We start from the raw sequence: 27159 nt of genomic DNA, 5'->3' as shown, positions 1-27159 counted from the left end.
ACCCCGTTTTCCACCACGTATCCGAGGATGGCTAACCTGCGCGTACGGAATACGCACTTCTCCCTGTTATAGGTCAGGTTCAGGTGAGATGCAGTGCGCAGAAAGTGTTGGAGATTCGTGTCATGGTCCTGCTGGTCATGGCCGCAGATGGTGACGTTATCCAGGTACGGGAAGGTAGCCCGCAACCCGTTCTGGTCCACCATTCGGTCCATAGCACGCTGGAAGACCGAGACCCCATTGGTGACACCAAATGGAACCCTGAGGAATTGGTATAGACGACCATCCGCCTCAAAAGCCGTATATTGTTGGTCCTCTGGGCGGATGGGGAGCTGATGGTAGGTGGACTTAAGGTCTATGGTAGAGAACACTCGGTACTGCGCAATCTGATTGACCATATCAGAAATGCGCGGGAGAGGATACGCATCCAGCTGCGTATAACGATTAATGGTCTGACTGTAGTCGATGACCATCCGAGGTTTGTTCCCGCTTTTGACTACCACGACCTGCGCTCTCCACGGACTAGCACTGGCCTGTATGATCCCTTCCTTGAGGAGCCGCTGAACCTCAGATCTAATAAAGATCCGGTCCTCAGCGCTGTAACGCCTACTTTTAGTAGCGATGGGCTTGCAGCCTGGTACCAGATTCTTAAATAGGGATGGTGTAGTGATTTTCAGAGTGGAAAGATTGCATGCGGGGCGCTTTGGGCAATTTGGAGGCTGCGGCTGATTCCCTACTGCCAGTGAAGGGAGTGGCCCACCGTACTGTAGGATCACACTCTTCATGTGGACCATAAAATTTAGTCCGAGGAGAATTGGCGCACAAAGGTGAGGTAACACAAGGAGCCTGTATTGCTCGTAAATTGTGCCCTGTACCTCTAGAGTTACCATACATCGTCCTTGGATCGGTACAGACCGGGACCGTGATGCCATGGAAATTGTCTGCTTGGCAGGGAGAACCCGGAGTCCACACCTTTTAGCAGTTTCAGGGTGTATGAAACTTTCGGTGCTCCCACTGTCAAACAGACAATTCACAGTTCGACCATTTACCTTTATATCCATCATTGAATTCTCAAGCCTGTGGTGCTTAGTCTGGTCCAGGGAGATCGACGCCACCGTTGGCCCCTGGGCGTCACTGCATGCCGCCGATGTTGATGCTGAGGACCCCTGCTGGTCGCTCCTAGTCGTCGTGGACCATGATGGCCCCCCCCATGAATCGCACGTGGGCGAGGGCGCCAAACGCAGCGACTCCTGGTGGTCTTCCTCCTCCGTCAGCCACGATGGCGCCGTCCTGGGTTCGCACGTGGTCGGACCTCGTGGGTACTGCGACGCCGAAGGAGATTGTCTCCGTTCTGGAGGGTTACAAGCTGCACTGCCGTTTTTAGACTTTGACCTGCAGACTTTACCGTAGTGGCCTTTTTTACCGCACTGGCTGCAGATTGCCATTCTTGCCGGACACTGTTGCCGTGGATGCTTGGCCCCACCGCAAAAATAGCATCGCTGGCCACCTGGAGCTGCCGCCGTCGTCGGATCGATCTGGGAGCGCGGGTTTGCGGGGCGAGGAGGGAGCTGAGCTTGCTCCTGCCACGTTGACTGCACGTGGTCCTCGGGGTACAGCGCCAAGCTTTTCGACGCCGCTTCCAGCATCTCGGCCATCTCCATCGCTTGGGTCAAGTCGAGGTTCCCCTTTTCCAGCAATTTAAGCCGGATGTACGAGGACCCTACCCCTGCTACGAACGCGTCTCGGGCGAGGTCGTACATGTATTGTTCGGCTGATACGTCTTTACAATCGCAACCCCTGGCAAGCTGCAGGAGCTCATTGGCGTAGTCCTCCATGGTTTCGCCCGACTGCCGACGTCGTGTAGCGAGGAGGTAACGAGCGTGTATCTCGTTGGGTGGTTTCGTGTATCATTTCTTCAGGAGCTCGACGGCCCTCGGGTAAGTGGGAGCCGCACGAATCACGAGATAAATCGTGTCGCTTACCCTTGCGTGGAGGACTTGGAGTTTGTCACTGTCTGTAGTAATAGCTACAGAGGCAGCCAGGTAGTCTTCGAAACACTTCCACCAGTGGTCGAAGGTGTTAGCGGCACCGACCGCACGTGGGTCCAGCGCCAGATGATCTGGTTTCAAGATCTGTTCCATACTCTTTTTTGTACAGCTGAGAGTTTTCTGTTAGACAATAAAATTGATGCGCGACAATCAAGCACGTGGAACAAGGCTTCAGTATTGAAGGCTTTTATTGTCTAACAATGGAACTACTAACACGAATACACCAGTTCAGACTGAAGGGGTCCTGCCGGAGCAGAGGGTCTTATACCTCGCCACCGGAGGCGGGGCCCCACCGGGATGTGCCATGATAACACTTATAACAGGTAAACACCCTAACCCAACAATAACATAATAACAACCCCCAGTGGTAACCAACGATGGTTCACCACACTAACACAGCCCTCCCACCGCAAAAATCCCTCCCAGCACTGGCCCCTGGCATTGCCTGGGCATGACCCCCCCCCCCCCCCAGCCCCCCAGATGCACTCAGCTGAAATCTGGTGGGTTCTGCTCACTTGGTGCCTCCGGCCATTGGAAGCATGTCATGATTCACGTCAACATGAGGATATATGAATGGATTATGTAATTGTGTGTTGGTGGGGGGGGGGGGGGGGGGGGGGGTCACAGAGGAAGGATTATTCAGCAGAGAGGCCTGATAACCAGATGTAAATGTGCTCTGATTGGGATCCCGACATTGAGCGTCGGGATTCCTTTTACACCATTGGTGCTGTGCAGGGATGATCTCTACGGGAAATCCCATCAACGTAAATCGTATTTTGGGCCTCTGGTGGGATTTTCTGCTCCTGCCGCTGATCCCACCCGCCCCCCCCCCCCCCAAAAAAAAGAATGTGAAAATCCCCCTCAGATTCTTCAACCTGAAGAAAGGAAATTATAAAGGTAAGAGGTGCAAGTTCGTTATGGGCAGATTATTAGGAAAATACACGAAACAGTTTCACAGTGGACAGGCAATGGTTAGTATTTAAAGAAATATTACACAATCTAGAACAGATATACATTCCTCTCAGGCACAGACACCCAAAGGGAAAGGTAAATCAACCGTGGTTAACAAAAGAAGTTAAAGATTGCATTACATTAAAGGAAATATCTGATAAGGATGCCAGGAAAAGTGGTAAGACTGGGGATTGGGAGCAATTTAGAACCCAGAACAAGAGTACCAAGAAATTGATTAAGGAAGGGAAAAGAGAATATGAATGCAAACTAGTGAGGAACATAAATGCCGTCTGTAAAAGCTTCTTCAGGTATGTGAAAGGAAATGATTAGCTAGGACAAATGTGGACCCATTACCGATGGGGACAGGAAAATATATAGTGGAGAACTGTGTAATATCCTAACTCTGTTAGGGGTTGTGGGTTTTAAACAAAATAAAAAGTGTGGTTTGCAAACATAAATTCAAAATAACAAGGTGTTTATTGAAGCATCTTTGTATGCTTTCTCACATTCCATTGTCCTGTCCCATGACAGTTTCATACACAGTAAATGATACAATGACTTCAATAATGCAGCTAAATTAGGAACAAATTTGCCACAGTACTACCCTGTATGGATGAGACATTCAGTTGGAGCTCTTCCTCATATTTCTAGACATTCTCTTCTTCCACGCTGTAAATGTGTGCAACTTCTTTTTCTTGAATGACCCCAGGTTCTTCTTCTAAATATTCTTCTCATGGGAAGCTGTTCTAGCTCAACAATGTTTTGCAACGTGACCCATTTTACCACATTGACTATCCGAGTCCCAACATTCACTCATTGGCCAATTATGCTACATCTGTGGCATGCTTATGGGCAATTTCCAAATTGTGGACCTTCATTCTTCACCAAATTATGAAGCCTCTTTAGCAGCTAGTTCCATTGACACTGCAATTTTTTTTACTGCTGTCTTTAAAGTCAAAGCATGTTCAGTGGGCAATCTTCTTTGAAAATCCTCACTTTGGAGACCACAAACTCGACAATCTCCAAGAGTATCTTCTAATGACTCACCAAACTTGCAATGTTGTGTCAGCCTTTTTAAGGTTGCCACAAACGGAGCAATACTTTTGCCTTCCACTTGAATCCTTTGGTAGAACCTGAACCGTTTGCGATAATCAATGGCTTTGGAGAATAATGCTCTTCAAGTGTCGTTGTCAAGTCGTCGTATGTTTTGCTTCTTGGCTTTGCTGGATGATTCAAGTTCTGGAGAAAATTAAAGATTTTACGACTTATTGTACTGAGAAAAGTTGATACGACCAACTCATTTGCAACTTTATTTGCTTGTCAAAGTACTGAAAATGCTCTAGATAGGATCAGAAGCGGAGTGCCTTTGACAGCTGAGTGTTCCGCAACAGGAAGGGAACACTGCCTGGTGATTGTTGTCCGGATTAACATATATCGCGTGACAATCACCAGGCAGGAGTGTTCCCTTCCTGTTGGGGAACACTCAGCAGTCAAGGGCATTCAGCCTCCGATCTTCGGGTAAGCGTTCTCCAAGGCGGCCTTCAAGCCACATGGCAACGCAGAATCGCCGAGCAGAAACTGATAGCCGAGTTCCGCACGGATGAGGATGGCCTCAACCGGGATCTTGGGTCCATGTCACACTACATGTAACCCCCACCATTTGGCCTGGGCTTGCAAAATCCTACTAACTGTCCTGGCTTGAGACAATTCACACCTCTTTAACCTGTGATTATCCCTCTCTCCAGTCTCATTGTCTATACCTGTAAAGGCTTGATTACCTGTAAAGACTCGCATTCCAACCATTATCTTGTAATTGCGGATCTTAAATGAAACCAATCAGGAGCCTGTGAAACATCCCAATGACATCACCATAAAATCGTGTGACTGACTTTTAAAGCAATCGTGCAACCACTTAAATGTGTAACAAACTGCGATATGGCAGAGAAACTAAACAGTTATTTTGCATCTGTCTTTATGGAAGAAGGTACAGAAAATCTCCCAGAAATGCTTGGCAACCAAAAGACTTGTGAAACTGAGAAATCAAAAGCAATTCGAATTAGAAAAGAGGTAGTACTTGAAAAGTTAACTGGATTGAAGGTTGATAAATCCCTGGACCAGATGAGCTTCATCAGAGTGTTGACGGAGTTGACTAGAGAGATAGTGGATGCATTGGTGGCTGGCTTTCAAAAAAGGCGCCCTTGACTCACCATGGACCTTCTGAGAATGAAGAGGGATCTCTGGGAGCACTCTGAGATGGAAAGCTAGATCTCCTCTAAGACACTGAATCTGGATGGCCCAACTGAATCTGGATGGCCCCCCTCCCCCGCCCCCCCCCCCCCCCCGCATCCACTGCTGTAGTGTCGGGGGTCCAGGGTTGGGGGCAGCCTCCATCCTGAACTACATAGGCAGCTCCAACCATTGTTCAGGTGAGAAGCTGTCTGAACTCCAGTTGTCAGCCAATACTGCATGCAGTCTTTCGTAAATAATGACAATGTTATTTAGTCGATACGAATTTTGTTGAGTCTTTCTATCACAGTCAAGAAGCAGGAAAGTTTCCACTTCAACAGGCCATTTGGCCCATCATGTCTGCACAGGCCACAATCCCACCAGGCCCCACTCCTGCAACACCTTTTGATATACTGTTGGAAAATGTTTTCTCTTATAAATGAGGTCCATATGTATAAGGTGTTTCAATTTTTAATAGACTTGCTCCGAAATAGCTGATAGATCTGGATGAGGAAGTGGAGGGATGGGTTGGTAAGTTTGCCGATGACACAAAGGTTGGTGGGGTTGTGGATAGTCTGGAGGGATGTCAGAAGTTACAGAGGGACATAGATAGGATGCAAGACTGGGCGGAGAAGTGGCAGATGGACTTCAACCCAGATAAATGCGTAGTGGTCCATTTTGGCAGGTCAAATGGGATGAAGGAGTACAATATAAAGGGAAAGACTCTTAATGCTGTAGAGGATCAGAAGGACCTTGGGGTCCGGGTCCATAGGACTCTAAAATCGGCCCCGCAGGTGGAGGAGGTGGTTAAGAAGGCATATGGTGTGCTGGCCTTTATCCATCGAGGGATTGAGTTTAGGAGTCCGGGGATAATGATGCAGCTATATAAGACCCTCGTCAGACCCCACTTGGAGTACTGTGCTCAGTTCTGGTCGCCTCATTACAGGAAGGATGTGGAAAAGATTGAAAGGGTGCAGAGGCGATTTACAAGGATGTTCCCTGGATTGAGTGGCATGCCTTATGATGATAGGCTGAGGGAGCTCGGTCTTTTCTCCTTGGAGAGACGTAGGATGAGAGGAGACCTAATAGAGGTATATAAGATGTTGAGAGGCATAGATCGGGTGGACTCTCAGAAGCTTTTTCCCAGGGTGGAAATGGCTGCTACGAGAGGACACAGGTTTAAGGTGCTGGGGGGTAGGTACAGGGGAAATGTTAGGGGGAAGTTTTTCATTCAGAGGGTGGTGGGCGAGTGGAATCGGCTGCTGTCAGTGGTGGTGGAGGCAAACTCAATAGGGTCTTTTAAGAGACTCCTGGATGAGTACATGGGACTTAATAGAATGGAGGGTTATAGGTAGGTCTAAAAGGTAGGGATATGTTCGGCACAACTTGTGGGGCCGAAGGGCCTGTTTTGTGCTGTAGTTTTCTATGTTTCTATGAAAGCAAGTAAGCAAAATAGTTCTACATGGTGGTCACGTAGTCATGTTATTCACATTAATGTCCTTTAGGGAAGGAAATCTGCCGTCCTTATCTGGTCTGGCCTCCATGTGACTGCAGAGCCACAGCAATGTGGTTGACTCTCAACTGCCCTCTGGCAACTAGGGATGGGCAATAAATGCTGGCCGGCCAGCGATGCCCTTATCCCATGAATGAATAAAAATAAACTTAATTGTCATTTGGGAAACTTTTATTTTCTTGTTGTGAATGTGGAAATGTTCTAGCCCAGGAAATGGGAAAAACAGTTCGATGCATTTCTCGTTGAGATTGAAGTAACAATTTGTCCGTTTGCAAAAAAAATGTCTGTTCATTCTCGATCTTCATAAAATCCAATGTATGTTACGCTCTTCATTCTTGTCCCTCATTGCCATCTTCCCTTGTGTTACTGGGAACAGTACTTTGAGGTGGGCATCATTACTGGTGTTCCCTGGATCGTTGATGTATACAGTAAGAGTTTTAATAACACCAGGTTAAAGTCCAACAGGTTTGTTTGGCAGCAAATACCATTAGCTTTCGGAGTGCTTGGTATTTGCTACCAAATAAACCTGTTGGACTTTAACCTGGTGTTGTTAAAACTCTTACTGTGTTCACCCCAGCCCAACGCTGGCATCTCCAACATCGTTGATGTATGGACAGGACAGTGCCTGTCTGAAAGCCCGTTCCTTCCACCACAGAGAAGCCATGGTGCATGTGAAGAGCTCAGTCCCACAGGCTAGTTGAAAATTGGTGACACCGGGCCATTGAAAGCAATTGTTTTCAAGTGGAAGCAAATTTGGGTGGTTCAAATGGAAGTCCACTAATTGTTAAAGTTTATTTATTGGGACGTCTTGTTGGAGTTGTACAAGACATTGGCAAAACCACACTTGGAATACTGTGTGCAATTCTGGTCACCCTATTATAGAAAGGATATTATTAAACTAGAAAGAGTGCAGAAAAGATTTACTAGGATGCTACCGGGACTTGATGGATTGAGTTATAAGGACAGGCTGGAAAGACTGGGACTTTTTTCTCTGGAGCGTAGGAGGCTGAGGGGTGATCTTATAGAGGTCTATAAAATAATGAGGGGCACAGATCAGCTAGATAGTCAATATCTTTTCCCAAAGGTAGGGGAGTCTAAAACTAGAGAGCATAGGTTTAAGGTGAGAGGGGAGAGATACAAAAGTGTCCAGAGGGGCAATTTTTTCACACAGAGGGTGGTGAGTGTCTGGAACAAGCTGCCAGAGGTAGTAGTTGAGGCGGGTACAATTTTGTCTTTTAAAAAGCATTTAGATAGTTACATGGGTATGATGGGTATAGAGGGATATGGGCCAAATGTGGGCAATTGGGATTAGCTTAGGGGTTTAAAAAAAAGGGCGGCATGGACTTGTCGGGCCGAAGGGCCTGTCTCCATGCTGTAGACCTCTGTGGCTCTATGACTCCATTAGTCTCAAGTAGGCTTACCTTCACACTGCAATGAAGTTACTGTGAAAATCCCCTAGTTGCCACATTCTGGTGCCTGTTCAGATACACTGAGGGAGAATTTAGCATGGCCAATCCACCTAACCTGCACATCTTTGGACTGTGGGAGGAAACCGGAGCATCCGGAGGAAACCCAAGCAGACACGGGGAGAACATGCAAGCTCCACACAGGCAGGGAATCGAACCCGGGTCCCTGGCGCTGTGAGGCAGTAGTGCTAACCACTGTGCCACCATGCCACCCCCTTGCTACTGAAGCTACTTCCATTCTTAAATTTAACTTATTTTGTGTGTTCGCATATACCTATAGAATGCCAAATGATAAGAAATACACATTGTTTTTAGTTTTAGATAGGATTTAATAAATATCAGTGTCTTTTTTTCAAAAGGCATCCAAGTATATGCTCTGCAGACATCTTCAATGCACTGGGAGATGTGGCGACTTGCGTGACAGAGTAAGCCTCATTCAGCTTGGGGAGCAATGGTGTTTTCAGTTAACAAAATCCATTGTTTTTAAGCTGTGTTAAAGGAGACAGGAAACCACCCTAATTCCAGCCTCATTACAGTGCCCTGCTGGCTGAAGTTCAGTGTTCTGTAATGACACTGCTGTACTGCATTGCTTGTTTTAATCATTGTGCCATATTTAAATTCTCACCATTTCCAGATGGACTGCTAAGAATGTTCAGAACTCCATATTTATTATCTTAAAGAGATTAAAAAATAAATTGTAGTTCCAGCACTCTTGAAGACAGCGAGCCTTGAAATTTTCATTTTTTCATTGTCAAGTGGTTTAAATAGTGATTCCTCTTTTTGACATCCTATGTAATTAGGCAGAATCTGAAGAAGCAGACTGACTGCACCTGTCGGGTCACACAGCAATCTGAACTTTCTGAAAATGAAAGCAAGTATTAGATGAATAAACACTGCCGGTATTTACGAGCAATGGTTAGCTCTTCAATTCCAACTTTTATTTCCTTTCAACAATAACATTTTCACTTCCTTTTGCTTCAACGAACATCTTTTAAGAAACCATAAATCAAAATCTTATGTGAACATGTTGCCTTGTTTGTGACATTTGTCAAGGCACATAGATACTGCTTTACTGTCAACCTGGTTTTTTTAAAGAATACCCACAAATCTTTCAGGTATTCTATTTAATTGTTTTTCAATACGTAGTTATAATCTTTTTATGAGCTTACAACTCTTTTTAGGACCCCTCCATTAAGAATGCTTGTTAATAATCTCAAGTTTTTAAAAGTTTGTCAAGTATTTATTAGTGTCACAAATAGGCTTACATTAAAACTGCAATTAAATTATTGTGAAAATCCACTAGCTATATGTATATTATATGTATAATGCAAGAAAATATGCAGGCATCCTAATGTTCTAAATATAATATTTTACTGTGATAGAATTTGTCACAGTAACATGACCTTAAAATCTATTGTGGTGATTTGGATGAATAACATTTAGATTAGAATTCCTTAAAACACAATAGGAGGACAATTAACACTATTGCTGATAACCTGCATACCTAAGGAAAAACAGCAACACTTAACCAAATACCAGATATTGAAGTGATGTGAAGGATTCAGTTTGACCTGGCTGACCATCTTCTGGTTTTCCTTGATTCTTCAAAAACACTTGAATGATTCCTGGCAACAAACATTCTGAAATTTGCTCACGGACGCTCAGTTCAGTTCCACCAGGGTCATTACTGCCTTGGTTCAAACATGGGCAAAAGAGCTGAATGCCTGGGGTGAGGTGAGAATGACTGTCCTTGACATCAAGGCAACATTTGACTGAGTATTGCGTCAAGGAGCTTTAGCAATACTGGAGTCAGTACCTGGCACAAAGGAAGATGGTTGTGCTGGTTGGAGGTCAATCATCTCAGATCCAGGACATCAACACAGGAATTTCTCAGGGTAGTGTCCGAGGTCCAATCATCTTCAGATGCTTCATCAGTGACCTCCTTTCCATCATAAAGTTAGAAGTGAGGATGTTTGTGGATGACTGCACAATGTTCAGCATCATTCGCGACCCCTCAGATACTAAAGCGGTTTGTGTACAATTGCAGCAAACACGGGTCAATATCTACACTTGGGTTGAAAAGTGGCAACTAATGCCACATAAGTGCCAGGCAATGACTATCTCCAACAAGAAAGGATTTAACCATTGGCCCTTGACATTCAGTGGTATTACCATCGCTGAATCCCTCATTATCAACATCCTGGGGTTATCATTGACCAGAAACTGAATTAGACTAGCTATATAATTACTGTGGCTACTAGAGCAGGTCAAAGGCTAAGAATCTTGAGGCAAGTAACTAACCTCCTGCCCCCCCCCTTTTCCCCAAAGCATGTCCACCATCTACAAGACCTACATGGCACAAGTCAGGAGTGCAATGGAATATTCTCCTGTTGACTGCAGCTCCAACAACAACTCAAGAAGCTTGATATCAGCCAAAACAAAGCAACCTGCTTGATCGCTACACCTTCCACAAACATTTAATCCCTCCACCACTGATGAACAGTGGCAGCAGTGAGTACCACCTATAAGATGCACTGTAGGAACTCACTGAGGCTCCTTAGGCAGCACCTTCCAAACCCACTCCAATCTAAAAGGAGAAGGGCTGCAGATGCTTGGGAACACCATGATCTGGATGTTCCCCTCCAAGTCATTCATCATCCTGACTTGGAAATATATCACCGTTCTTTCAGTGCTGCTGTTAATAATACTGAAATTCCAGCCCTAACAGCAGTATGGGTGTACCTGCACCTTAAGCTCTGCAGCGGTCAAGAAGGAAGTTCACCACCACATTCTGAAAGGCAACTAGTAATGGGCAATAAGTGCTGGCCTAGCCAGCGATGCCCACATCCTGGAAAATGAATTTTTTGAAAATGGGAGCTCAGCGAAATAAATTGCGTCTGACACTAAAGCTCATGAAAGCCCACATGCCCCCCCCAAAAAATATATGTACAAGAAGGACGCTTGTAAACCTAATGCACTTGTCTTGAATGTTTAAGAGCCTTTTAAATGCCCTTCCACTGCAAGGTTGTCAAAGCCCACTTCCTCCTTCCACTGCCCCATCACAGCCCCAACTTTATTGGGGTAATGCTTCCCTATTGTGTTGGGGTCAGATGATGTAGATTAATAATTTTGAAAAGATGTCAATTGCATATCTTTGCTTACAACACTTACCCCAACAAACCTGTGCACCTATGAAATAAAATATTGAGAATGTGACTATTACCTTATTAAGTTTTCTCTATTAACTATAGTTGATAAGTTTAGATTCATTCCCTGCTCTCACTTTCATATCCACCAGGATTCTATGGCCTCCTGCGGCATTTTTCGTGCCAGCTCCAGGCAGCGTGCCATTAGCCGGTAGCAGTATCTTCAGGTCCCACTTCTATCAATGGGATTTACCATTGAATCCACCGCACACCCCTGGAAAACACACAGTGGGGTTGCACCATCGGCGAGACCAGAATTTCCTGCTGGGGTGAAGAGCCGGAAGGTTGCACCCATGGTTTCTTGCATTCCCCTTTATCTTACAACCAGTCAGTGAGAAATAGTGGGTGGAATTCTCCATTCACAAGGCAAGACCTGTTGCAAGTGAGAATTGAAAATTCAGCTTCAAACAAAGATTAAGATTTCGGCCAGTGGGTGGGATTTTCCGGCCCTTCCAACTGATGGAATCTTTCAGACCTGCCGATGTCAATCCCCCGTGACAGATTTTCTGGTGACAGGACAGGTGAGGCATACAAACACCCACAGATTTTGGTACCGGAGATCCTGTCAGTGGCCAATGGCTCGTCACATTAGCTGAGGGAAAAAAAAGTAATTTATTTATTAGTCACAAGTAAGGCTTACATTAACATTGCAATGAAGTTACTGTGAAATTTCCCTACCCGCCACACTCCGGTGCCTGTTTGGGTCCATGCACCTAACCAGCACGTCTTTCAGAATGTGGGAGGAAACTGGAGCACCCGGAGGAACCCCACGCAGACACGGGGAGAACGTGCAAACTCCACACAGACAGTGACCCAAGCCGGGAATCGAACCCGGATCCCTGGTGCTGTGAAGCAGCGGTGCCAACCACTGTGCTCCGCAGTTGTGGTGGGGGAGGGATTCCTGACCTATTTTTCTTTTTACTTATAACTATCCGTTATGGGGTGCCTGGGACCCAGGTTTGGTTCCTGCCTTGGGTGACTGCCTGTGTGGAGTTTGCATGTTCTCCCTGTGTCTGCAGGGGTTTCCTCCAGATGCTCCAATTTCCTCCTGCAGTCTGAAAGATGTGTAAGTTAGGTGGATTGGCCATGCTAAAATTGCCCCTTAGTGTCCCAAGATATGTAGGTTAGGGGGAATTAGTGGGATAAAAATGTGGGGTTGCGGGGATAGGGCCTGAATAAAATGATCCTTTGGAGAGTTGGTGCAGACTCGATGGGCACTGTAGAGATTCTGTGATTCTATCTCTGAGGGGAGATCCATATTAATCCTATGGCTTAAAGTGGCAGAAATGGGCAAAGGTGTTCATTCTCAACTAAAATTTTTATGATCATCTCTTGAAACAGATTCACAAATCTGTTATGAAATTTATCTTGACCTGCTTTAAGCTCATCGTTATTATGGAAAGTTACAGGTGGGCATCTGAAGTCTGTGGCTAGGTGCATAATGTTGAAGTTCAGTATCTATTTTTCCCCATCTTAATGTAGGCAGAGCAGGAATCCATTTATCCCAAAAGGCAGTTCCAATAGAAATGGAAACTGAAGGTTAGTTCTGCAGTGACATCCCAATAGGATGCAAGATATATGTTAGAATTGTATGGGGAATTCTTTGGCAGCCTATTACCTGTATGTTTTCTCTGGCTGTGGTGGAGTCCTGTGTGTTCTCTCTCCCTGGCAGTGTTGATGCATTGGCTGTTTGTATCCAGTCTCTATATGATAATCCATTGATATTGTCTCTTGTGTCTCAGTGGATGGGGTGCTATCTATTTGCTTTGGCAATGCAACATCACTAATTTATCGGCAAAATATTTGAAATTTGGACCTAATGTAAAATGGAAGACTGACATTGAGCCTGTTTGTTTTCTCATCTCCTGCCATTGCCTATTTTACCTTCCTTCCTTTTAAAGTGTAAGTTACGTCTGTTTCTAAATCTGCCTTACAGTTATAGTTAGGTACTGCAGTGAGCTGCAAGGGCACTTGCTCTCTTTGATTAGTGATAAAAAGAGACATAGCTATTACCTCTCTGGCAACAGTGTTTTTATTGTTTAATCAATGCTCAGAAATAGAGTACATTTACTTAAGGGGCAGGATTTTATAGCCTTGCTCGGGCAAGATCTTAAAATCCCGCCCAAGGCTAACCGAGATTTCTGTTCTGTGAAGGTGGTAGGGTTTCGGCCAAGGTATCTGATGACATTTTGGACAAGTCTCAGAATAGGAATGACTCTGTTATTCTTTCCTTTCCCCAGCCTCAAACATGTATATTGGACCAATTTGAATTTTATCATACCTACCATGGGTTGTCTCTTAGTTTGTGCCAATTCGTGCCCATTTATAGAATCACATCAATTTAAAACCTGGCTCAGTATTGACCAGACTAATTTCCTGTTGTACCTTTGCAGTGAGCAGCAAGTGGAAACTTTCATCCAGTGCTGAGATTTTGAACCTATGATTTACGGTAACAAGATAGTTAACACCCGCCACTTACTTTTAATCTTCAAAGTCCTTGAGTAAGAGAAAAATATAATTATGTACAGATAGCTAACCTAATGGAACAGCTGCTGCAACATCTTACACAAAATAGTTATATATCCCAAATTCCCCACAGTAATTTCCCCTCCCATTTCTTCATGCCATCAGAGGGTGGTGCAAAATGTATACCAGGTGCATCCTTACAGTGAGAGACCAAAAATCAGCATAAATGACCCCGCGTCGCTTTTGCATACCTCCTAGTTCTCAGTTCAAATGTGGATTTGGTAGAGGCCTGGGAATAAGTCACCTCGCCGCTCTCGTGAGATTTAGAACAGAACTTCAAAATGAGAACAAAATAATGTTCTAATAAACTCAGTTGATAAACTGTTCTAAGGCTCTAAGCGAAATTCAAAACAGAATATCGGTGCAATGCCAATCTTCCACTCAAGGGAAAGAGCGTCATGGGACTCACAGCTTATCTATTTATTTCCAAGAGCTAATGCTCTTGGTAGAATGTTAAGTTTTTAAACAATCTCTGGTATGTTGGAGACGGTTGGTAAATATTAAGTATATTTTTGAATGTGTATCTTATTATTTCTGATTTTTGAGTTATTGACCGTTTGACCCATCAAACAAATAATTGGGAGTAAAGAGGAAAGCAGCTACTTTTCATAATTTGAGCATTTAAGCAAATGTCAGGATTAAAGTGACTCATTTTTGCCATTAATCATTCTGCGCAATAAGTTGTATGGGAAGTTGTTGTTGAAAGGGAAAGAGAGAAAATGCTACCTTTTAATCTCTTTCGCAGTAATTTATCGGAGTCAGTTGGTATCTGAGAGTTTGCGATTGGATCTTTGGTTTCATAATTACCACCAAAAGGTGTGTATACTTGAAATGAACTGCCAGAAACTTTTTGGAGCAATAATCTTGCTGGACCTTGTAACTTGATTTATTGTATTAATTTTTTTCATGAGCACATATGTCGTACCAAAAACAGCAATTTAAGTGATCTGAAGTATTTTCGAAATGATCTTACTACACAGTGGTAATAACAACAAAAGTCAAACTAAAAGCAATTTGGGATCTGCAAACAGCATCAGACTGGTGGATGATTAAAGTCTGGACATCATCTTGAAATTCAGTGGGTTCAGAACCGATTCTATCTGGAAAACCTCACCAAATAATAGATATATTTTTATATTGACAATAGACAAGGTTGCTTGTTCAAATCCATTGCAGCTGTGTATTTGCTTTGGCCATGGATTGAAAACTCCAACAATGTAAATGCATACAGATGGCCAATCTTTCAGTATACTTGAATAAATTGATTCACCATGAACTAACAAACGCAACCAATGGTTCACTGTGCTGTTTTCATCTACTTAGATTGCCTGATGAAGTTGTAAAGGTATTCAAATTGGAAGGCTTTTAGCTGGTTCTTTCTCTCGTAGATTATTGTAATCTTGGAGGAAAATATATTGGACTTTTCATGTTTCTCCTTCAGGTTAATTTATGACGGTGAGTCGAACGAAAAGGAAGTTGCAATAGGGCTAAACTTTGCTCACATTCCTATTTCCAACAGTTCTGTCCACGTGAAGCTGATGGCTTTGTTGTTGATTAGATGACATCTGTCAGGATTTGGAGATGTGGTCAACTGTCCCCTTGTGTATCAGGCCGATGCCAATAAATCTTAATGTACAAATGGTACCAGGAAATCTGTCTCATTTTTTTCTAATAGCAGATTTTCCAGATTTGTTGAGACCCTGCAAGCTTAGACAGCCATTTCTATGTTTTCAGATTTTATAAAATTGATTTAATTAGCTGTGGAAATTTGCCAACAAATTCTGTGACCCTGCTCAAGAACACAGTCCATCAGACTGGTTGCAGTAACTTAGAAACTGTCAAAAAATATGCCAGTGGTAACCGTCAGACAGATGCGGGAGAGAGATAGCCTACATCGTTTCAGGTAAAATATTAAATGCGTTCCCTTATTCAGTATTGGATTTTTGGGTCTTGATCGCTTGTGACAGTCCATATGAGTTGGCATCACAATTGTTTTCCTTGGCTACTAAAATTCTAATTTCGCAGAGCAGAAATTGTTTCCAGGCAAAAAAAAATGTTTTTCACAATGCTGTGTACTATTGCAGATAGACTTTAACTGAGAATGAAACTGTGTTATTGTAGATAAACTTTGCCTGAAATTGAGACAGAGCTATTGTTGGTGCAAATGCTTCCTCTTTCGTTCTGTTTTACTGTTGCTCTTTGGTACTGCAGTGGCCTAAGCAATGGAGCTTGAGTCACATTTGTTAGTCCTGTAAGAGCTGAAACTTTAATCCCACAAAGTGCTTTCTTTAAAACCAATGTAAACATGTTACAAATAGAAATAAAGTGAAGACACAACTCTTTTATGCAGCCAAGGTTGCATATTTGTAAAGTTTCAGTGCTGATTCATCCCATTTGCCATGCAATTTAGTATTAATTTTCCAATTATAAATAGTTAAGGATAAAAATTAATTTGGAAATCAACTTGTGGTAGACAGGATTACTTTCCCTTCACTTAACCAAACCTTCAACTGTTTTTTTATATCAGTGCTGAAACCTGAGATGAGTTATTGAAGTGTGTAACAAATTTGAATGAGTAAAAACAGCTAACTCGTTTCCATAACAATAGGAACTTTTAAGTGGCAGGTCATTAGCCTGACTCACAACTGCTACACGAGGAGGAATGATGGTCTACCGTTTAATCTGGCTCCTACCCTTCAGCCTGTCTTGGCTGTTGCTGACGGGAATTGTATTCCTGCAGCCTAGTTCTCTGGGTCATAGGAGCAGGCAAGTCTTTCCATCACATCAGGTTGCAGTTCCAAGGGAATGAGTAGATACAGGAATAACAGCATATTGAAAGAATCTTACAATTTCAATTGTGTAGGCTGATTCCAGCTCACATTGCCATTGGATTTAATAACCCACAGGTGTAAATACATGGAACGCGTTCTATTCCTTGCCCCACCAAACATTTTTGGCATCGCTTATGTCCCCTTTTGTATGCACTCACTCAAGATCTTGGAATTGCCTTTGCCAACTTTTTACACGTGGTTTTGTGTTTCCAGTAACTTGCTTCCACCCACCAATTTCTTCCCTGTCCCAAACCTCAGCTCTGCTGATTTTTGTTGCATTGATTTTTGACCTTTCTCTTAAAGAACCACAGTTTTTTTTAAAAAAGTGCTTGATACTTGTGAGGTGCTCTGCTAGTGATACAGTATTCACCTTTTCAAACATAGATTTGGTAAATCAGTGAAATGGGCTGTTATATATTTAAAGGGTTGCATGAGTGCTTTAAGAGCTGATGGTGATGTCATTAGGGTGTTGCAACAGGCTGTTGTTTTACTTTCAGTTTGTATACTACAAGCAAGAACTCCTAGAATAAATCTGTTGTTGTTAGTTTGTATCAACGTGGGCGAACCACATTCTTTTATTTTTGTTAAAACCCACAACCCCTAACATAGTACATTGCAAGGACCCTATCTTCAAAGGTAAATAATGAATCACTCGCAATGATTGAGTCGTCCCAGTTTCAATGGAGGAACTTGACATCATGTGAAAATCTTTTGTGTGGGAGAGGAGTGGGAAAGAGGTTTTGAAGTCCAGAATTAATGGTACTTTGAGCCCCAACAAATAGAATGACTATCCAATATCCTTATTTTAAATTATACATCATTTTGATCGCAGATGATCTGTCAGTAAAGAATTGGTTCCATCATGCTGACTTCCTTACAATATTCAAAAAAAACAATGTTCTTTTTATTGCTGTGAGTGTACCTAAAGGATTAGTCAATTATGTCAATCAACAGTAAAATTCCAGCTTAATACCCCATCTACTAAAATTAGATTTGACATGTTCAATTGCTAATACTAATAGAGAGTAAAAGTGAACCACTTTTCTCAAACTTGTTACAGTGATTATACCCATAATTAGTTTTGATTTTAACCCTTTAACTGGCCCTGTACAACCTGGACCTTTCCAAAATGTAATGGGTTTTTTTGTTTCAATGTACTTTGCTTTGCAACTGGCATTTTAAAAAATCTAGCTGGGTACAGAAATGTGATGTGAGGTTACGAGAAAATTCGCTACTGAGGGGAAAAAAAGAACTATAGTAAGTAGCAAATCTTTTGAAACTTTTTTTTTCGAATCCAGGGATGCAGCAATCGCAAAAATTTAAAAAGGTTATTTATTTATTAATCACAAGTAAGGCTTACGTTAACACTGCAATGAAGTTACTGTAAAATTCCCCTAGTCGCCACACTCCAGTGCCTGTTCGGGTCAATGCACCTAACCAACACGTCTTTCAGACTGTGGGAGGAAACCGGAGCACCCGGAGGAAACACATGCAGACAGGGGGAGAAGGTGCAAACTCCACACAGACACTGACCCAAGCTGGGAATCAAATCAGGATCCTTGGTGCTGCGAGGCACCAGTGCTAACATTGCGGGATTCTGATCTTTAATCATGTAAGCTTGGTGGATAATTAAACATTCTCAACCATGGGGGAGCCCAATACTTCAGTGCAAAAGGCAAGTTTGAAATACTTGAAGCTATCTTCGGCCAGAGCCGCTGACTGGATGCTCCATCTTGGCCTCCTCCTCTTGAGATCTACTGCATCATAGTTGCCAGTCTTCAGCCAATTTGATTCAAACCAATTAATTTTGAGAGACAGCTGGACATGCTGGATATATTAAAGGCGATGGGCCTAGATAGTATCCTGGCTGCCGCACTGAAGTCGTGCTTGAGAACTAGCTGCGCTCATAGTCAAACTGTTCCAGTGTAGCTACAACACTGGCATCTACTGGACAGAGTTGAAAATTGTCCAGGTATGCTCCGTCAACAAAAAAAAACAAGACAAATCCAATCTGGCCAATGAATACCTCATCAGGTGACTCACAATATAAGCAAAATATTGTGGATGCTGGAATCTGAAACAAAAGAAGGTTCTGGAAAATCTCAGCAGATCTGGCAGCATCTGTAGTGAGAGAGAAAGCAGCGCTAACGCTTTGAGTCTGTTTGACTCTTCTTCAGAACTAAAGGGAGGGAAAATGTATACCGTAGCAGAGAGCGATTACAACAAAAATGTAGCAAACCTAAGAACAAGAGACAAGATGGCCCTGCATGGGAGGTGGAGGCCAGAGAAGAGAGGGTTTGATTTCAGACAAAAATTGTATGGGATATGTTTTTAAAACTCATACGTTTTCTGTTTCAAGACAAACAATCCTCTCACCCACACATCCCCCCACCCCCCCACACACATACACACACACCACACACATACACACACACAACACACCCCCCCACGCACACATACAAACCCCCCTCCACACACACATACCCACACAACACACACCCCCACGCACACATACAAACCCCCCCCCACACACACATACACACACACCACACACAACACACACCCCCACACACACACCTGCGCACGCACACACACAAACCCCCCCCGCACACACACCCGCGCGCGCGCGCGCACACACACATACAAAGGGCCATTTGTCTCTTATTCTTAAGACTGCTCTCAATTATCAGAAATGTGATGAAAGTTGTCATTGAGGTTGCTATCAAATGTTCCTTACTCAGCAATAACCTGATGGTCGGTTTAGATTCCCCCAAATGCTTCAGGTCTCATTGAAACCTTGGTCCAAACATGGGCAGGAGTGCTGAATTCCAAGGTGAGATACGGTGCCTTGCAGCAGGACCTGAACAACGTTCAAGCTTGGACTGATAAGTGGCAAATATGTTATATCTCCTCTCCTGAGACGGCACCCCACTGAACTCAGAATGCTATATTCCAGCAACTAATCACAGACAGAATTCCGGCTCTCTCGGAGAAAACTGCTGCTTTCAAGCTTTTCTTAGCCCCATGAAGCTGGCAGTCATGCCAACTAAGGAATCACTGAGATGATTCCAGCACTCTTTCTGCTCTGAGCAGAAAACCATTTCCTTAGGCCTCCCCGAGCCCCAACTCTCAGCCGCTTGGAGCTACCAATGGCTCCTGAGGTCTCTCTGAGCAGTACCAAGGTGCCCCCTGGGCATGGGCACTTTGTCCCTTGGGCAGTGCCAGGGGGCACAGGCTGGCACTGCGAGGGTGCCCATGCCCAGGGGGCACCACCCCCATCACCTGATCTCCTTGGGGGGCCCCGATTGCCCCCCCCCCCTTCACTCCAGCCGGGTGGTTCCGCTAGTTGCCCGAAAGTGGGGAGCTACTCTAAACCCCACTGGAGTGAATTTGCACTGGCAGGGTGGGAGATGCTATTCAGATGCTACTGAAGTCTCCGGGCCTGGTAATCACATGCAAATAACATTAAAATAGATTAAAGGCCTGGTCTTCCCGCTGGTTTCCTGACTGCACCTGATTTCCAGAGGTGGGAGACGTGCATACGTTGGGAATGCATGCGCGAATCCTGCGAATTGGCGCACGCACGAATCTCCCAACCGAACCTGCCAAAACGTTAGCGGGTCAGAATGGGAGAATCGCCCCCTCAGTTTCCCCTCAACCATTTAGCAGTTCCAGAGGAGGGATCCAAAGCTTAGGTCTTCTGCTCTCAGGCTGCAAGAAAACTTCACAATTAGAATCATAGAATCCCTATTGTGCAGAAACACGTCATTCAACCCATCGAGCCTGCACTGATAATGATCCCACATAGGCCCTATCCCCATAACCTCAGGTATTTGCCGTGCCAATGCCCCTGACATTGAGGGGCAATTTAGCACGGCCAGTCAGCGTAACCTGCACATCTTTGGAGTGTGGGAAGAAACCCATGCAGACACGGGGAGAACGTGCAAACTCCACACAGGCAGTCACCTGAGGCCAGAATTGAACCTAGGTGCTTGGCGCTGTGAGGAGCAGTGCTAACCACTGTGCCAACTTGCCTCCGACAACATTTGTGACAACATTTCCCATCATGCAATATTTGCATCATGCCACATAAGATGGACAGCTTTATAATCTAGGCATGTTGCCGTATTAGCTGCAGAGAGTGGCACAGATGCTTTAGCAACCATGACTCAAGGTGCTTTGTTGATGAGCTAGAATCAGGCAAAAATGTACGCATTGCTGAACAGCCTAATTTAATCAAAATATACAGAAAAATTATAACTTGATTTATCGTTATGCAGTTTGACTGACCTCAGCAACAAAGCAGGCTGGTAATCCACTCACCATGCTCAGTAGAAGTCAGCAAATCTTCCTCCTGCAGTTCAAGCATGCTGCATGTATTGCAATCGATTCACTGGAATAAATGGCAATGTTAGAAAAGTATTCGCATTTTGTCGTGATTTATCATATTGCAACAGTATGTATTTAATTGTTGGATTTGTTACACGTATAAAATATTAAATGTGTTATCTGGAGTCTGTTGGCAGGACTGGAACCTGGACCAGCTGTGACTCATAAGAGTGGTTACATCGAGGTTCTGAATGTCAGGATATGTAGAACGACTTCACTGAATCGTTGCCTGATAACTGTATAAGTGTCGTCGTCTTACTGGTGGTTTCATTTACTGCTGTGTTAGACCTATCCTGGAGTGCACAGTGGGGTGTAAATAGATTTTACTGTGCCCTGAGAGCCAAGATTGCAATATCCTTCCTGGTAGTAGGTGAATGGCAAAATTGCTCACAGTTCCCCTTTGTTTTACTTGGATTGCTGTTTATTTCTCTGAGACCAGACTTGGAAAATATTGTAAATCCCAGAGTAATATTAGGACTGCTTTATTTCTCAATGGCATTCAATAAATCTGCTCGACACTGGAAAAGTGATCTGGGCATAGTGTGTCTTTAGTAAAATATATTCCATCTTATCAGCTTTGTGATACATTTGCCTCTCAAACATGAAGGTTGTACCACTTAATTGAAAGTTTCAGTAGCTTTCCTCGTTCACGTTTCAGAGCAACCTGCTAGCATTACACCAAGGTTGCTAAAATCCATTTTGTGTAAGATTCTATGTCATGTGGTACTATGATTGAAAAGGCAATGAGCACAATTCACTCAGATTGAAAACCGACATGTTTCTCCCTGTGGGCCCTGCCAGGACACTGCCCTGACATGACCCTAACCACCCTAGGTCTACACTAGCCTCTGAGCCCCTGGGCTGGTCACCATGCCTGGTCCCCATTTTTGGAGACCGGCATAGATTCCCACCGGCGTTATGTCATGCCGGTAAGTGGGAACATATTTTTCCGGAAAATATGATGGTTTTGAATATTTAAATGCATTTAAATGAATGGTAATCAGGTTCACATCCTCACTGGGCGTAAACCAGATGATGTTGCCAGCTGGAGTGGTGGGGGGGGAGGGGATTCCCGCCCCGTCCCGTCTCGTCCTGACATCTCCAGGTCGCAAATCCATTTTGACTCTCTCGTGAGAGTTTCCAGCCATAGCAGGATTAGTGTCTGCATAGGCGGAGCATCACCCAACTCCGAGTGAATCTTCTTCACCAATAATGCAAGATTATTCAAAGAATTAGTCAATCAATAGGTATGATACTGAATATCTCAAATTGATGGCTTATTTATTTTGAAGACTAGCTTCCAGGATTGACTTTGTACTGATTCCAGTCCTGCTGTTGAACTTGCCCTATTTATATTCAGGGTAGTTTATTCAGTTTCTATTTCATTGGCGGGGCTGAATTTTAAACAGAAACTTGAGAATGCACGTTACGGACCGGCGTGGGGTGTCAGCAGCCTCACATTCTGATCATGGAATCCCTCCGGTGCAGAAGGAGGCCATTCGACCCATCGAGCATGCATTGATTCTCCCCGTAATCCCATGTATTTACCCCGCTAATCCCCCTAACCTACATATCTTTGGACACTAAATGTCAATTTAACATGACCAATCCACCTAACCTGCACATTTTTGGACTGTGCGAGGAAACCCGAGCATCCGGCAAACACTGTGCGAATGTGTAGGCGGCACACAAACAGTCACCCAAGACCGGAATTGAACCCGGGTCCCTGGCACTGTGAAGGAGCAGCACTAACCACTGTGCCACCGTGCAGCCCCATGATGATGCTGTGCCTTGAAGAGATGTATTTTTATCATGTTTCTTGTTAGGGGGCGGGTGTCCCAGAATCAACATTTTGGGGAGAGGGGTCGGGTGGGGTCACCTGCAGGCCTTGCCTTCCCTTCATATTGGGGCGCTCCTTGCTTTAAAGGGGTTGTGAAGGCTGATAAGCAGGCAGCGCTTCCCTTTGTCCTACATCCAGTTCCTTTCCTTAGTGGGGGCTGGCAAGAGGGTGGGAGGGCTTGAAAACAAGAGGCTTAGCACTGGGGGTGACTGTGAGTTACCACCCATGACAAGTGGTCTGTCAGGGCAGAGTGGGGGATTCAGAAATGGGCTGCATCTCCCCTCATGCGGCCTGGAGGGCCTCACACAATGGGGGAGGATGACTGCAGTGTCATTGGAACCCACACACAGGCAGCGAAGATCATTCACCTTCTTCCGACACTGCTGCCCCCGTCCTCTTCCGCAGTGCACTTGCGCTGACCAGGGCTGCCACTGTACCCCAGGCGGGGATGGTGAGACTGCTGGAAGGTTGTCTCCTGGAGCGGGGGTGGAGGGCGTTCCCACATCTGCTCCACCCCACCCAGCATCCTGGTGAAGACTCCCTCCGAAAAATGCAGTGTTGGCTTCTTGGCTGCCATTCCCATGTATTCATTGTGGAAAAATATGCTGGGGAGCCGTTTATATGGAGCTCCCCAGTGCTTGCAGCCGTTAAGTCATTGCGGGGCGGATGAATTAGAGGGGACACGCCACAGGAGAAGCGTGAAACTTGTGGGCATAAAAATAATAACTGATGAGGCAAAAGATTAGGCCCAAAAACACGCTGGCGCCATCGGCGGGAAGCACTTTGTTTTTTTGTGCCAGAACCAACATTTTTTGGTAAGATTTCACCCATAGTGTTTTGGAGATCTATGAATGGTTTTACCAAATACTCCGTGAAAACAACAAGTGAGTAACCATTGCACTCAAGTTATTTTATTGTTACCATTTTTAAATATTTAATTGAAAAATTCCACGGCTAATTAGTTATGGTTGTTTCATTGCCAAATGTTGCCACCAGGGTGGCACGGTGGCACAGTAGTTAGCACTGCTGCCTCACAGCGCCAGGGACCTGGGTTCGATTCCCGGCTTGGGTCACTAGCTGTGTGGAGTTTGCGTGTCTGCGTGTGTTTCCTCCAGGTGCTCCAGTTTCTTCCCACAGTACAAAGATGTGCGGGTTAGGTGGATTGGCCATGCTAAATTGCTCCTGACTGTCTGGGGGACCAGCTAGGCTAAATGCATGGGGTTATGGGGATGGGGCCTGGGTGGGATTGTGGTTGGTGCAGACTTGATGGGCCTCTTTGTGCACTGTGGGATTCTATGATTATATTCTGAAGCTGCGGCTTGACACTGCAACTGTATGTATTGGAGTTGGGTACCTGGTGGGTGTCTACACGAGAAAGGTGAGCTGCTCTGGAGAAGGTTCTAAACATTGGTGATTCTGGAGGGAATTTTCTTGGGTGGTCTTCCTGTAAACTGACAGTCCTGGGTGCGAGGTGCTCAAGTTTGGCGGCCTGGTGAAGGGAGGCAGAAATCTTGTTGTCTGCTGTCATTGTTGAGGTTTGGCAAAGCTCGTGATTTGAATGTTGGATTTGGCTCGCTGGTGGATTCCTAGCGCCTGAGTAAAAAATTAATAAATTATATTTAAAAGTTTATTTGGAAACCTACCCAAATTCATTGTTCAATTTCTCCACATCATTTTCCAAAAGATAAATTGAAATGCTGTTACGGCTTTTAATCTAAGAAAGGTAAATAATTGTTTATGCTTTGAACGTACATTTTTAAAATTCTATCATGGCATGTGGGCGTCGCTGGCTAGGCCAGTATTTGTTGCCCATCCCTAATTTCCCTTGAGAAATTGGCGTGAACCATCTTCTTGAACTGCTGCAGTCCATGTGATGTAGGTACACCCACTGTGCTGTTAGGAAGGGAGTGCCACGATTTTGACTCATTGACATCTGTTGCTGTTCTTGTTTAAGACAGAAGAAACTTGCATGTGGATTTTCATGACATTAGTATGTCCCAAAAATTCCACAGCTAATTAATTATGGTTGCTTCATTGCACAAATCGGTGGCCACATTTGGCAATGAAAGATCCCACAAATTGTGCTGCGATAGATAGTTTTATGGTGTTGATTGAGGGAGGAATGTTGGCCAGTGCAGCTGGATAGCATAATATCTATGGAACTAAAGGAGTGGCTCTCATGTAACGGAGTCCCAGCCCTCAGTAAATATTTTTAATGAAGGAAGGCTTCAAGTGAAATCTTCAATAAAGGTATTAAAGGAACAAAAAAATAACCTAGTGGGTACATTTAATCCAGCTATCAGTGACTTTTAAAAAATTATTAATTTTGATATTGGAAAATTCAGTTGTGTTTTGTTATTCAAAAACAAATTGTCTGGCACAATGTTGAGTGTTTTTGTGATGGATTTTCAAGTATTCGTCAATGGAAAAGTGGGTGTTGCTCAACATTTTCTCCATCTCAACGAGAATATCATCATAGCAGCGAGGACAATGTAAGGTATCATCGGGAGCCACTCAGTTGGAATGAAATTTAGTGTCCCTGACACCTTCCTCATGGCGGCACAGTGGTTAGCACTGCTGCCTCATAGCGCCAGGGACCCGGGTTCGATTCCCGGCTTGGGTCACTGTCTGTGTGTAGTCTGCACGTTCTGCCCGTGTCTGCGTGGGTTTCCTCCGGGTGCTCCGGTTTCCTCCCACAGTCCAAAGATGTGCGGGTTAGGTGGATTGGCCATGTTAAATTACCCGTTAGTGTCGGGGTACTAGCAGGGTAAATACATGGGGTTATGGGGATAGGGCCTGGGTGGGATTGCGGTTGGTGCAGACTCCTTGGGCTGAATTGCCTCCTTGTGCACTGTAGGATTCTATGATTCTGTGTGCTGGTTAGGTGCATTGGCCGTGCTCAATTCTCCCTCAGTGTACTTGAATAGGTGCCGGAGTGTGGCGACAAGGGGATTTTCACAGTTACTTCATTGCAGTGTTAATGTAAGCCTACTTGTGACATTAATAAATAGACTTTAAACTCAAGGAACCAGATAGCTGCATATCAGTGAGCTTTGTGTGGAAAATTTACATCCCTGAAACAGAGCAGTAATTTTCAGCAAAGCAGAGCTGGGTGTGTGTTACAATGCAAAGTGTTCTGGAACTCCGATTCCAAAGAGTTTCTGGACCAGGTTCAGCCTGAGTTTCATTTTTTAGCTGATGTTGATGAGATGAGAACTCCACCCAGGATAAAGACCAAGTATTTTGGGTGGCGTTCATGGATAGGTCAACTTCTACCAAAGGAAACTGTGGGCCCTATTTTATCATTTTGATTCTAAGTGCTGGGAGGACTTGAAACTGGGAGTGTTTCAGATCTGACTTTTAGACCCGTTCTCAGGCGCCCCCATACACACACTGCCTGCAAAAATATCAATGATTCCGAATCGCGCTGCACAAGCCTGTGGACGGGGTTTAACGCGCCCAAAACCCTGCAGCTCCGATCGGCGCCTCCCTCCAACTGCGCATGCGCAGAAAAAAAAGAATGTGGCTCCCCTGCCACATCCCTCCCGGGACGGATAATGGCTCCTCCTGGCCTCCACAGACATTGCCCCACCCCCACAACATTACTGACCCCTTTATCCCCCCACCCAGACCGATTGCGGGTCCCTCCACTCCTTCCCCCCCCCCCTCCCCTCACTAATCTCAGGTAGAATGGTAGCGGACCCCTCTTCCTCCCCACTGATCTCAGGCAGAGTGGCAGCAGACCCCCCCCTTCCCCTCACTGATCACAGGCAGTGTGGCAGCAGACACCCCCCCCCCTTCCCCTCGCTGATCACAGGCAGAGTAGCAGAGCACCCCCCCACCTTCCCCACACTGATCACAGGCAGAGTGGCAGAGGACCCCCCTCCCTTCCCCTCACTGATCTCAGGCAGAGTGGCAGTAGACCTCCGCCCCCCTCCCTCCTCAACCCCCACCGATCTCAAGCAGAGAGCCGTCGGACACTAGGCACCTACCTCCTCACTGACTAGAGCGCCCGAATTGGACTTTATGGAGCATGTCTGTTTTGCGCTGATTCTGGATGGGTGAATGCGGTGGTGAAGGGGGGAGTGCCGGTAAGATTGGGTGTGCAGCCCATTAAGTCAATTTAAGTGCATGCAAATGCAATTAAATGGCCGTCGCGTCCGTTT

At 44.9% G+C, this 27159-nt stretch overlaps 1 protein-coding gene across 2 annotated transcripts in view; it reads right to left on the bottom strand.

Annotated features, from left to right (window-relative positions):
• Positions 1-3456: 3456 nt before the first annotated feature.
• Positions 3457-27159, bottom strand: part of vgll3 (vestigial-like family member 3) — a 108212-nt gene continuing 84509 nt past the window's right edge. Inside the window, exons 4-5 of one of the 2 annotated variants that reach the window (XM_078232856.1) lie at positions 21088-21157; positions 3457-4235 (exon numbers count right to left, since the gene is read on the bottom strand). In XM_078232856.1, coding sequence (XP_078088982.1) covers positions 21126-21157 — 32 coding nt within the window. In that variant the 3' untranslated portion in view covers positions 3457-4235; positions 21088-21125. Of the gene's footprint in view, positions 4236-6889; positions 9061-21087; positions 21158-27159 lie in introns of those variants that run through there. The other variant, XM_078232855.1, reaches the window with a different exon arrangement.

This window comes from Mustelus asterias, chromosome 17, assembly GCF_964213995.1.
Source record: "Mustelus asterias chromosome 17, sMusAst1.hap1.1, whole genome shotgun sequence".
In the NCBI taxonomy this organism is placed as follows: domain Eukaryota; kingdom Metazoa; phylum Chordata; class Chondrichthyes; order Carcharhiniformes; family Triakidae; genus Mustelus; species Mustelus asterias.
This window is presented reverse-complemented; position numbering and strand designations above follow the sequence as displayed.